Genomic DNA, 13384 nt, shown 5'->3' on the forward strand with positions numbered 1-13384 from the left:
ATGTAAAGATGCTCATTTACAGCCTGGAACTATTTTAGTTTCTGTGCCTGTTTTTCCTGGCACTTGAGTAGGCAGTGAGTGCCTACTCATCTGATGAGCAACACCCTGCTCAGCTGAATTTCTGACTTTTATGGAGTTGGACTAACACACTGTCAGTGTTTCAGATTTTTCCACATAATTAACGAGGAACCAACTCGGTCTATGAAAACAGTTATGAAATATTGTCCTCTGTGCTGACGGGAACTTTCTATAGGAGGGTATCTCGCGCAGGGAAGCTCGGACTTAAGAGTTTCAATTTTTATCACAGAATTTCTGTTTAGTAAAATGTGCTATTGGCTGCATTATGGGAAATGTAGGAATGAGGGATTTTGGATCTTCAGCTATATTAAGGACTAAAAGTCAGTTAATCTCAGCTCCTGCTGCTTTAAATGTTATTGTATTGATGATTTGATGTCAATTGTTTTTGCTGCCCCGCATGTTTTGGACCTGCTCTAACACACCTGATTCAAATGAATGGATCCTTATCAGGCTCTCAGAGGCCCATTAGATTCATTCATTTCATTCAGGTGTGTCAGATCAGGGAGACCTTTAAAACATACATCCACCATCCTGCCCAAACTCATGAAGAGTTTTGTTAAAGAAAGTCAGAGGTGCTTGTTGTTAGAGGTATAAAACCAGAAGTAGGACACCAGGGCTGCTAATTATGAGTAAAACACCAATTGACTTGATTGGCACTCGATGAGCTGATCTACACAGCGGCCGATAGGTGGCAGCACGTGTTCATGTGTGACATCCTAATGGCATTAATCCCTCACAGCAAAGGGAGATACAGTACTGAGCCATATGTTTGAATTTATTTTACCTTAAATACAAAAATTGCAGCATCACAGTTACATTTCGCAGTGTTTAAAGTCACTGCTTTAACAATAATGTGGGGATTTCTGATGACTTTGTAAAACAAATTGTAGTGGGACAACAGTAAGTTGTTGTGATAAGGTCACTGTCATTTTTCAGTGATAATTGTATAATATCCCCCCCTGATGATGGACAGCTGTGACCTGTCTTTTCACACATTGGCCTGACAGATGATGACTTTGCGGTGGGTGACAGATAAAGAGTTAAACGTGTCCGGGGTCTCTGCAGGCTGTGATTGGCCCGCAGCTGCAGCGCTGGGACGGACAACAAGTCCTCCGCTGTGTGCGCACTGGAAAAGTCACTTGGTGGACGAGGCGGACTAAACGGATCCGGACTGCCCGCAGTTTGGAACAATCAGCGTATCGATACTCTTCCAGTGGTTTATGGAAGCGCGTGTCTTTAACGCCACCTCGAGTCCGTTATTTAAAGTCCGGGACGGTCATGTGGTCTGTTAGAGGTCGGAGGAAAGTCGACTGCTGTCACTTTTGATTCATGGACTCAACACGGACTTCAGCTGAAAGCATTTCTATCAACAGGCTGATACGAGGTTGACTTAATTCATTGAAAATCAAGGTATGTTATTGTCATTTTTGTGTTTGCCTTTGTCCCTGTTTTTGAATATTTTTTTTTTAAAAGCCTATATTTATTTGCATGTTTACAAGCTACAAGTGAGCTGCAGTATTGATACTTTACTGTAAATGCAGCAAAGATAAACAAGAGAGACCGATTTCATGAACATTTTGCTATTCAAGACCTCCGTTATCTGCTTGAATATGTAAATTAGACACACAACTTTTCTCTTACTTATTCAGGACTTTTTTTTTTATTTTTTATTTTTTACTTTATGAAAACTTTAGAAGCTCAGTGTAAAAAGTCCCACATAGACCCCAAACCCAAGTGCCAGAAAGTGTCTTGACTGTGACAGACTATCCTGTCACAGTCACACATGCAATGATCGCACTTCCTCACTGTTTGTGTCAAAATAGAATTTATATTGAATTATTTGTCAAATTTCAAATAGAACTAGTAATTTAGAGTTCATTTTAGACACCATGTCGACTTTTTTTTTATGGCCCACAAAAAAAAATCCCAGGAGTCTAGTTTACAGAGGTCAACTATAGGAAAAACTTCCTCCAGCCAGAAAAACTCTATCAGTGAAGTGATTTACAGCTTTGTAAATGCTACCACACGCCGCTATTGTTTCTATGTTTAATACTGTGTTATTGCTGAAGCATTTTCAAACTCACGTTTTTTTTTCCAATTATTGCTTGTCCAGCTCACCGTGTCCCTGTGTCTTTCAGATTTAGGGAAGATGAATTTGTCTTTGGACAGTATGGACGTCCTGAAGATTGTGCTGTTCATGTTTGAGGCTGTTTTACTGACTGACTGCGTGAGAGGTGAGAGCTGCTTCGTTAACCTTTTTACTTTTTTCTTTTTTTTTCTTTACTCTTACTGCATGTTTAAATGTGGAAGGTAACACCACATTCATAGCTCATTATTAACCAAGTTTAAATGGTTTCCTGTGAGCTTGGAGAAAGTCTCCGTTGGGTCTTAAATGCTGTCGCGCTGAGAAGTGAGAGACGGAAAACTTGAAACTTAAAGAAAATCTCTAAACGGAGCCCAAAATCAACACGGGGCAGGGGAACGAGAGAGGGCAGGCCAACCCCGATCCCTAGTTTGTGTGTATTTCAGTCACGGCTGTGTGAGTGTGTGTGTGTGTGTGTGTGTGTGTGTGTGTGTGTGTGTGTCCGTCCGTGTGTCTGTGTGTGTGCGCACATTCACTGCAGCTAAACCAAACAAACATCATCCATCAGCTTCCCAGGGTGAAAGAACACAAGTCAGTGTAAGAGTCCAGCTCTCCCGTGGCTGGCCAAGGGACTGTCTCACATCAACGTGTGTCTGTGTCTGTGTCTGTGTCTGTGTGTGTGTGTGTGTGTGTGTGTGTGTGTCCGTCCGTGTGTCTGTGTGTGTGCGCACATTCACTGCAGCTAAACCAAACAAACATCATCCATCAGCTTCCCAGGGTGAAAGAACACAAGTCAGTGTAAGAGTCCAGCTCTCCCGTGGCTGGCCAAGGGACTGTCTCACATCAACGTGTGTCTGTGTCTGTGTGTGTGTGTGTGTGTGTGTGTGTTCGTGTGTGTGTTCGTGTGTGTTCGTGTGTGACCGTAATATTGAGTGGAGAGTGGGAGACCTTACGTCTGACCACAATTCTCCACACTGTTTATTGCGCCAGTATCAATACTTTGCTTTATAAATGCAGCTCACAGTGAGCTTGTCAACAGCTCGTGAATAAATGTTCGAAGCCATTTCTATGATTTCATCCACCATCGCGGACTACTGAACCATGTCTGATGCAATCCAGTGGCATGAGTCAAAGACGGAGGCAAAACTCGAACCTCCACTTGAGCTTTAATGAGAGAAATCTGAAAGCCAGACACATTTCCCCAGAAGATTACGCTCTGGCAAAACTAGCAGGCTCCAGAGCGCTCGCTGGAAGTGAATCTAAGAGGCGTCTGATAGGTACAATACCTGCATGTGGCTATCATGGCTCAAGGTAGCTGGGGCAGGAGGGGGTTTAGAGGGGGGGAGATTAGATCTGTGGGTCTGCAGACAATGCCTCATTCACAGCGTGGCAGCCGTGCCTTCACGGCGCGACGAAACCAAAAGTAAACAAGACGCGAAGGCTAAATCAGATTAGACAGGCAATTTTGTATGTTTACAGATTAACATGTGTCCGTGAGGGAGAAATCCCAAATGGGGAGGCCGGTGGGACGGTGGAGAGCGGAGGTCCGATGGGTCTGAACTCATTTAAGGTGGGACGAGAGGGAGAATTTTACAGCCTGTTGTTCATCATTTTTGTGAAAGTGGTTGCAGATGCGCAGACAGATGTGAACATCATGGATATGAAGTTGGCGGGCTGTCTGAGGGAGATGGTTTTTGAATGATGCTGGATAACATGTGTAGTGTAAATATCCCACAGCTCTCCCAGCAGAAGCAGCGATACAGTGAGTCCTGTGTTACAGCCCAAACGGCTCTGACACGCTGTGAAATACAGTCGGCGGTTTAGACTCGAAACTTGTGCTTTTATAGTGAAGCGAAGGCCAACGGAGCCGTAAAACTGTCCCTGTAAAATTTAACAATGCATGATGACATCTTTGACAAATGTAAATTAAATTGTAAAGGACGGGGCCCCCCTTTTGACTTATGTGTGAAACGGTAAAAACACTTGGGAAGTGTTACTTTACAGCCGCTATCCAAACGTTTCAGACGGCGCACCTGAGAAGACAGTAAATTTGAGTGAGCGATTTTAACCCTGCAGCTGTCAAGTTATCAGGTGACGTCTGACCCAGGACCCCCTGCATCAAACACACACACACACACACACACACACACACAGAGAGACCCTCCCTCTTTCCACTGCTACAACTTTGCGACTGTCCAAGCAGGAATTATTTCTTAAGACCCCCCCCCCCCCCTCCCCTAGGTACCTCCGCACTTCCTCCATCCTAGCGCCTTCCATCCTCCCCCGTCCCGGTGCTGCGCCACCCCCAGCAGCTGGAGGAGGTGCTCACTGATGTGTCCCAGCAGAGCCTCTAATGTGGTGACAGGCCCGGGGACCACTGGGCTCCACTGACTGAGGAATGCAGCAGCCTGGACATATGGATCTGCAGCAATGCACCCTGGGAGAACCAGAGAGGCACCAGGTGTCTCTGTTATGCACCAGGACCAGCTAACAATGAACACACACACACACACACACACACACACACACACACACACACACACACACACGTGAACGGTGCTGTTTTTGCTGCATTTTAATTAGAAACAGGCTTCTAACAATTGTCTGTTTCACCCTGTACGTGAATCTTCTTGTGTTTTAACACCACATGTGTGTCCTTCCCCTCTGGAGCTATCTGCTGGAGCATGCAAAGTCCTCTGCAGCCCTGCTGGAAAATATACATTTTATAGCAGACTTACATCATGCTTTCATAACAACAAGGTACTATGAGATAAACTGTATGCCAAGGGCTTTTAAAATCACAAGGCTATCTGGCTCCCAGACAGGTTTCCATTTCCTTTAACCGTAATGAGGTTCGTTTCTCAGTAACAAAATGCCTCGAAGTCCTCTTTTTTTTTTTTTTTTTTTTTTTTTTTTTTTTTCAATAGCTCCTGCATAGTAAGAAGGTGCAACAGTGGTGACCCAAGCTGGTGAGACAGGAGGGAAAGAAAAAGAGAAAGAATTGCACAGAAAAGCAGCTTCGCTGCGCTGCAAGATGTTTTTTTTTTTTTTTTTTTTTTTTTTTTTTTTTCACAATTCTTGCCTGACTTGCACTTTAACGGTCCATTTAGGTTTGAGAAATAAAATCAGTATCATGTTACAGTTTTGTTTTTCGGCCCACACCAAGCAACAGAGCTCCAGGAAAGTCAAACTTTCTTTGCCCCCCCCCCCCCCCCCCCACACACACACACAGAGTTTTATTTAGTGTGACTGTTCAGCGCACCGCTTCTGATCTTCTCCGTATACATCCAGCACACATGTCCCCGTCCTTCTCCCTGCTTCTCTCTGCATTTCCTCCAATTTATTAGCAGTGTAAAGTCGAAGGAAGTGAGTTAAGTTAATGTGCTGTCGTTAAAACAAGGCATGAGCTGACCTTTACTTCCACCCGAGCCTTTCTCAGCTCTCCGCAGCCCCATATTTACTGAGTCTGGGTCCATTTGCGGAGAACAATGGAGGGATTATGACGCGCGGCGGTCCCCCAGGTTGGACAGGGCAGCAGTAATTAATTTTAAACTCTCCTCATCCCTGTAGGCCGGACTGATTTGCGATCTATTCGAGCTCACGGTAGACCGGGAGGGGAACTCGCTTTCCCCGAGGTGCTGCCATTTAGACGTGCGTGAGAAGAAGTTACGAGAGTGAATGAGCGCCACTTTCGTGCGTCTGAATATAGGTGCGTTTTATTAAGCAGGCTGAAATTGCCCCGAGAAAAAGTCACGATAATGAGACATCCACGGAGCGCAGGGCAATTTGGAAAACCTCAGAGGTACAGCAACAACTTTTCCCACTCCGCCTCCCTCTCCCCTAAACCAGGTGGAAATAATATTCCTCATGATTCCTCTGTTTCTGTCACGGAAATAATGTTAGCGACGCGATGATGTTCCCCATCTATCAGCGCACGGTGCTGACCCTGTCAGTCCAGGAGGAAACGTTTGGAGGCAGGAATGTGTCAGGCTTCACCCCTCCAAGGGGAACGAAAGGAAAGGGCTGTAGCTGTGATAAGTAGTCATAATGGAGGTCAGTTGGTGTTTACTTGGCAGGGTCATATAATCCCGGCGAGCAACACTCCCTTCATTGACCGACTTTAATGGCCACTTCAATTAACATTCATGTGGAATTTAAAGAAGGCTTGGTCTGCTGTCAGTGTTTGTCACTTTCAGCTGTATGCTAATGATCAAATGCACATTTTATTTTTGTAAGAAAACCCTGTGTGTGTGTGTGTGTGTGTGTGTGTGTGTGTGTGTGTGTGTGTGTGTGTGTGTGTGTGTGTGTGTACAATGCTCATTAGTTTGTTTGGGCAGTTGGCTCCGGGAGTGTTTTCAGACCACACACACTCTTCCTGCTGGCTGAATGGATTTGGGTTCAGTTAAATAGAATTCCTTTTGCTCCCGTTAACCTTGGCGAAACCAATGGAGCTTCTCTCAGAGCGCACACGGAGGCGTCCCACCGTCACCATTCAGATGATAATCCACTTTATGCGTCTCCCTGCTCTGACTTTTCACCATTTTCCAGACGTGTGAGGAACAGATTTTCGTTAATTGACAGCTGCTCGGCGTTAAATAAGCCTCTGATGATACTGGACACTGTTGAGACTCAGGCTGCCGTGTTACGCCCTTGGCCGAAGACGGAGTGAGGCCTGGAGGTGGGAGGTGGGAGGAGGGGGGGGGGTCCGCCTTGCTGGAACCTTACAAGTGACCTTACAATAACATTTCAGCCCCACAGTGGGAAGTGTTTGTCTTGCACAACCCCTTCTTTCTAAGCCTCCTTCATTTCTCCAGTTCCCGCTCTGTTCTGTTTTCTTTTTTCTTTTGAGGAGCCAAGTTGCAGAGACCCCCCCCCCTTCCCCCCCACACACACTACCACCACCACCACCACCACCACCCTCCACCCTCCTTTCCTCTCTGTTTTGTGCTCCACAGCTGTTCACTCAGTCACTTTAGTGAGTGAAATGGTGAGATTTCAGTCACTCTCCTCTTTCATATCTCACCAGGAGAAGCCGGTTCAGTTTTCCTGTAACTTTTAACTTGTCGTTTTATGATTCAGAGCATGAGACCTGCACACCTGGTCCTCAGCTTTTATTTCCTCTCCACGTTTCTCCTCTTGCTCCTCGATGCATCTCCTACTAGACATATTACCATGACAACATTTTGTTGCCTCAGGAAAACATCCACACTCTATACTTTACATGATGGTCGCCATCAAGACGTTGCTTGGACTGAGCAGGTTTGGACAAGTTCAAGAGTTGTCATTGTGATGTTAGTGAATAAAAGGCTGATTTCAACTGCAGAAATATTATCTGCCCCATCTTACTGTATGTGCTTGTTTGCTGTACTTGCCACAGCCTGCTGGAAGCTGTGCTGCTGAAGTCTCGTATGAACTTATCAGAATACCAAATCAGGCAGCCAGGATGTACCTGTTGCATATCATTTGGGGATAAGCTTTCCCTCTTTAGTTTCTCTGTGTGACATCAAGCCTCTCATTGTTTTCTTCCTGGTTATCATTTTTGAGTGTTAGTGAGCTTCATAATCTGATACCAAACTTTGGTGCCTCACTTTGAAAGGATTTGGAAAGTTTCCTCTGTCTTTGTTTTGCTGCCACGTCCTCCTCGCCACAGGGTTTCTTTTGAAATCACTTGACAAACTCTCACACACGCGCACAATCACACGCACATACATACACACACACACACACACACGCACAATCACACACACATGCACACACACACACACACACACACACACAATCATTCACACGCACATACACGCACACACTCACACACACACACACACACACACACACACACAAAATCATACACACGCACATACACACACACACACACACACACACACACACACAATCACTCCAACCCTGCCGCTCTGCAGTTAAAAGGTTGATTGAAAGTTATGGTGGTGGCAACAGTGATGGCTGGCTGGGCCTGAAGAAAGCCGAGCCAGGGGACGGCTGGGATAACGAGCTCTGAATGAGGCCTCCACTGCCTCACACAGACCTCCAGACCCTCCTTCTAGATTCAACCCCCCCCCCCCCCCCCCCTCCCCACCACCACCTTCTTTCAGTTCACCTCCGATGAGCTCCAGTGAGACCCCACATGGCTTTGTGGCTTTTTCACTTCCACTTTGTTTTTCATTAAGGATTCTTTTGAGTGACCTCGGAAAGTCTTTGTACATCGTGCCTATTGATCGATGTTGTAAAGATTCTAGTCTGGGAGGTGGCTCGTCACAACACGTCAAAATAGGAGTTTTTATTGCGAGGCTGTCATGGTGGAACTTGTTTGCACACACTTTCAGCAGCAAAGATCTCTCTCAGCGTCGGAGGCCGAGGGGCCCTGATGTTTTATGAAGGGGACCCATTGCTTCTGTAATGAATGGAAAAATATGTCCCCACTTTGACATAAAGAGGGGAACGGGAGGAAAAATCATTTCAGGGGTAAAGAGTATGATCTGTCATATTTTATAGCAGAGCTACTGCGATCCCAGACAGGAATTCTGCACCATGCAGTGAGACTGATTTGATTTCCTCATGCACAGGGATGTGAGTTTGGGCCTTGGATCTGGCCCCAGCCTGGATGTACTTGGGCTTTAAGGCTTGGCAGATGGGCGCACTACTCCATTCATACTGCGATGGTGTGTCTTGACTGTTTATTTTTCAACATGCAAGCAGAATAACAGCTGGAATGGCAACGTTAGTTGGTCGGTTGGAATATCTCAGCAGCTTTTTGGTTGGATGGCCATAATTTGTTTTACATGGATGGTCTCCAGAGGAGGAAACTTCCTGACTTTTCCTCTACCAACACCATGAGGCTGGTTCCCATTGACGGATTACAACTGTTGGATTGCCATGAAATTTTGTGCAGATATACAAGTTCTCTCAAAGATAAACTTTTGATCCTCTTGAGTTTTGTTTTATGCTACTAGCATATCAAGGTTTTCACATGTTCAATGCATCAACTGGATCGGTAGATATTCATGGTTTCCAGGTGCTGCATGGTTCTTTAGTGATTCTCTGACGTTTCCATTAAAACCATTGCTGTAGATTTTTAGAGACCTTAACGGTCCTCAGCGGATGTAAAAACGTATCACGTTACTTTTTATCTCATGCCATCATCAAATCAAAGTGAGACCCAAACTTGGCTTTGTGACCAAATACGGTAACGATTAAACCTAAACATCATCATTGTGAGCATGTTAACATGTATCTCAAAGTGCTGCTGTGGATAGCTGGAGAATCTCAGTTTTGTTCATTATTTTTTAAATCATTTTTTTAAAACAATTATCAGACGGTTATAAAATATAATACGGGACTTCAGTGATGTAACAGAAGCCCTTGCAGCCGGTCGTCTGTTCTGGTCGTCAGTCGGCTGTGTCTGAGCAGGTCACCTCGATAAAAGGACTGCGTAGCTCTGTTTGGACAGTTGATTAACAAAGAGAGAGACAGACAGACCGGCAGACAGAGATGGATAGAGGGCAGTGACCTTTGTACAGCCGAGTAGTAAGGTGAACTGGGAAAGCACTGAACAAATTGTCACCGTGAAAGGGCGAGTACCACATCATAATGAAAGGCTCAACAGCTCCATGATGACAGATTGATTTCAGACAATATTCCCGGATTGTCAAGAGGCCCCATTGCTGTCAGTGAGAGCTTTGCCGGTTCGTCCACCCCCTCCCTCGGTCTCGCCTTGCCTCTCTCCTCTTTCTCGTCTGTGTCTCGCCCGCCTTTCTCTCTCCCTCGACCACTCCTCTCCCAGCCTCTCCCTCCCTCCTGCCCCTGTCTGAATTGCTCCTTTCTGCCCAAACACTCCTGCTACATCACAGTCTGTCATTGGCCCTCTCCTGAAAAGACCCTGTTGACAAAAGGCGCTGGTGTAAAGCGCTTCCTAGTGTCATGGAGATTGGCTGATCCTCAGACTGTACGCTGGTGTCGGGTTCCTGAAGACGGAGAAATGAGGGGCACTCATCGCCGAGCTCGGCCTCCGTCATCATCATCAACATCATTATAATCATCATCATCACACAGATGTGACTGTGACACGCACACACACACACACACACTCTCGAGGTCCGCCGGTGACAGCATGTCTGGCTCAAAAAAGCCTCAGCGCTTCTCTGCCAGCCAGTCGGCGCGCACACTGAGCTAAACGCAGCCTGGACACTTCGATTTTTCCCACTGAGGAATGCAGCAAGGTTGAAGGAGTATGGAGGAGGAAGAGGGGGGGGGATGCTGGCAGTGGCAGGATGCACCTCGCTGTTGACAGATAGAGGCCATGAAAACAACAAAAACTGCTACGAGGAGACGGTGGAACTGGGTTTGTTATCCAGTGCGCATGCTCTGGAGTTTTTAGGCTTAAAACGGAGCGATGTCCAATCAGCGTAAGATACATTTGTACTGTAAGGGTCGATATTACTTTGATACAGACGCAAATGTGTCTGTGGGTCAGAACTGTGTTGGCTTTTATACCTTAAATAAAACATCGACTTTGGCCTCGGTTTAGACATGAGCTTTTCTTTTTGAAATAGTTCCATTTGAAGGAAATTTACACACTTGAACAGGTAAACATATCCTGCATTTCACAGAGAAAGTCCTCTGACCCGTCAGATTGATCTTGGGACCTCTTGGGGTTCCCGACCACCAGTTTAGGAAGCAGTGGATCGTCTCACTAAAATGTTGTGAATCACTGCTGTGGAGGAGGAAATTATAAAGTTAAATACTAATTCAAAGCCCTGAAGTTGAATCTTTAACACCAGGAGGACCAACATGCAGATAAATGACTCTCTCTGTCCCTCCTCATCCTCCCTGTGTCTCTCCTCCTGCTCTCTCTGTCCCTCTTCATCCTCCCGTGTCTCTCCTCCTGCTCTCTCTGTCCCTCTTCATCCTCCCTGTGTCTCTCCTCCTGCTCTCTGTCCCTCTTCATCCTCCTGTGTCTCTCCTCCTGCTCTCTGTCCCTCCTCATCCTCCTGTGTCTCTCCTCCTGCTCTCTGTCCCTCTTCATCCTCCCGTGTCTCTCCTCCTGCTCTCTCTGTCCCTCTTCATCCTCCCTGTGTCTCTCCTCCTGCTCTCTGCCCCTCCTCATCCTCCCTGTGTCTCTCCTCCTGCTCTCTGTCCCTCTTCATCCTCCCCGTGTCTCTCTTCCTGCTCTCTGTCCCTCCTCATCCTCCCCGTGTCTCTCCTCCTGCTCTCTGTCCCTCTTCATCCTCCCCGTGTCTCTCCTCCTGCTCTCTCTGTCCCTCTTCATCCTCCCCGTGTCTCTCCTCCTGCTCTCTCTGTCCCTCTTCATCCTCCCTGTGTCTCTCCTCCTGCTCTCTGTCCCTCTTCATCCTCCCCGTGTCTCTCCTCCTGCTCTCTGTCCCTCTTCATCCTCCCCTTGTCTCTCCTCCTGCTCTCTGTCCCTCTTCATCCTCCCCGTGTCTCTCCTCCTGCTCTCTGTCCCTCCTCATCCTCCCCTTGTCTCTCCTCCTGCTCTCTGTCCCTCTTCATCCTCCCCGTGTCTCTCCTCCTACTCTCTCTATCCCTCTTCATCCTCCCCGTGTCTCTCCTCCTGCTCTCTCTGTCCCTCTTCATCCTCCCGTGTCTCTCCTCCTGCTCTCTGTCCCTCCTCATCCTCCCCTTGTCTCTCCTCCTGCTCTCTGTCCCTCGTCATCCTCCCGTGTCTCTCCTCCTGCTCTCTCTATCCCTCTTCATCCTCCCCGTGTCTCTCCTCCTGCTCTCTCTGTCCCTCTTCATCCTCCCCGTGTCTCTCCTCCTGCTCTCTCTGTCCCTCTTCATCCTCCCCGTGTCTCTCCTCCTGCTCTCTGTCCCTCCTCATCCTCCCCGTGTCTCTCCCCCTGCTCGCTCCATCCCTCTTCATCCTCCCCTTGTCTCTCCTCCTGCTCTCTGTCCCTCCTCATCCTCCCTGTGTCTCTCCTCCTGCTCTCTCTATCCCTCTTCATCCTCCCCGTGTCTCTCCTCCTGCTCTCTCTATCCCTCTTCATTCTCCCCGTGTCTCTCCTCCTGCTCTCTCTATCCCTCTTCATCCTCCCCGTGTCTCTCCTCCTGCTCTCTCTATCCCTCTTCATCCTCCCCGTGTCTCTCCTCCTGCTCTCTCTATCCCTCTTCATCCTCCCCGTGTCTCTCCTCCTGCTCTCTGTCCCTCTTCATCCTCCCCGTGTCTCTCCTCCTGCTCTCTCTGTCCGTCCTCTTCTTCTTCGTGTCTCCTCCTGCTCTCTCTTTTATTCCTCCTCCTGCTCTCTATCCCTCTTCATCCTCCCCGTGTCTCTCCTCCTGCTCTCTGTCCCTCCTCATCCTCCCCCGTGTCTCTCCTCCTGCTCTCTGTCCCTCCTCATCCTCCCTGTGTCTCTCCTCCTGCTCTCTCTATCCCTCTTCATCCTCCCCGTGTCTCTCCTCCTGCTCTCTCTATCCCTCTTCATCCTCCCCGTGTCTCTCCTCCTGCTCTCTGTCCCTCTTCATCCTCCCCGTGTCTCTCCTCCTGCTGTCTCTGTCCGTCCTCTTCTTCCTCGTGTCTCCTCCTGCTCTCTCTTTTATTCCTCCTCCTGCTCTCTGTCCCTCCTCATCCTCCCCGTGTCTCTCCTCCTGCTCTCTCTATCCCTCTTCATCCTCCCCGTGTCTCTCCTCCTGCTCTCTGTCCCTCTTCATCCTCCCCGTGTCTCTCCTCCTGCTCTCTCTATCCCTCTTCATCCTCCCTTGTCTCTCCTCCTGCTCTCTCTGTCTGTCCTCTTCCTCCTCGTGTCTCCCCCTGCTCTCTCTTTTATTCCTCCTCCTGCTCTCTGTCCCTCCTCATCCTCCCCATCTCCCTCCCCCTGCTCTCTCTATCCCTCTTCATCCTCCCCGTCTCTCCTCCTGCTCTCTGCCCCTCTTCATCCTCCCGTGTCCCTCCTCCTGCTCTCTCATCCCTCTTCATCTTCCCCGTCTCCCTCCTCGTCCCCCCCGTCTCCCTCCTCCTCTGTCTGCAGTGTCCACGGCTCTACTCTCCTGACTTAAGTTCACGTTGCTGCACAGTGTCGGGGCTGCAGCTGATGTTGAAGCTCCCGCCGCCCCGCCACTAAACTTATTGGTTATTTTGATAAATTTGGCGACATCCGCCTTGAGAGTTTCAACTTGTTCACCCCTTTGCGCCCCTCCTCGGCATCTAACATGAGAAACAGGACAGAGGGTGAGGGCTGAGGTCGATTCAGAGAT

General features: G+C 48.0%; 1 protein-coding gene across 1 annotated transcript in view; it reads left to right on the forward strand.

Moving 5' to 3' along the window:
* The first annotated feature begins 1255 nt into the window (after nt 1–1255).
* Nucleotides 1256–13384, forward strand: part of LOC138199925 (fibroblast growth factor receptor-like 1) — a 29548-nt gene continuing 17419 nt past the window's right edge. Inside the window, exons 1-2 of the mRNA XM_069152232.1 lie at nt 1256–1488; nt 2217–2312. Coding sequence (XP_069008333.1) covers nt 2228–2312 — 85 coding nt within the window. The 5' untranslated portion in view covers nt 1256–1488; nt 2217–2227. The remainder of the gene's footprint in view (nt 1489–2216; nt 2313–13384) is intronic.

Source organism: Embiotoca jacksoni, unplaced genomic scaffold (genome assembly GCF_022577435.1).
Source record: "Embiotoca jacksoni isolate LCO1_2020_lvr unplaced genomic scaffold, fEmbJac1.0.p SCAF_18, whole genome shotgun sequence".
NCBI lineage: Eukaryota > Metazoa > Chordata > Actinopteri > Embiotocidae > Embiotoca > Embiotoca jacksoni.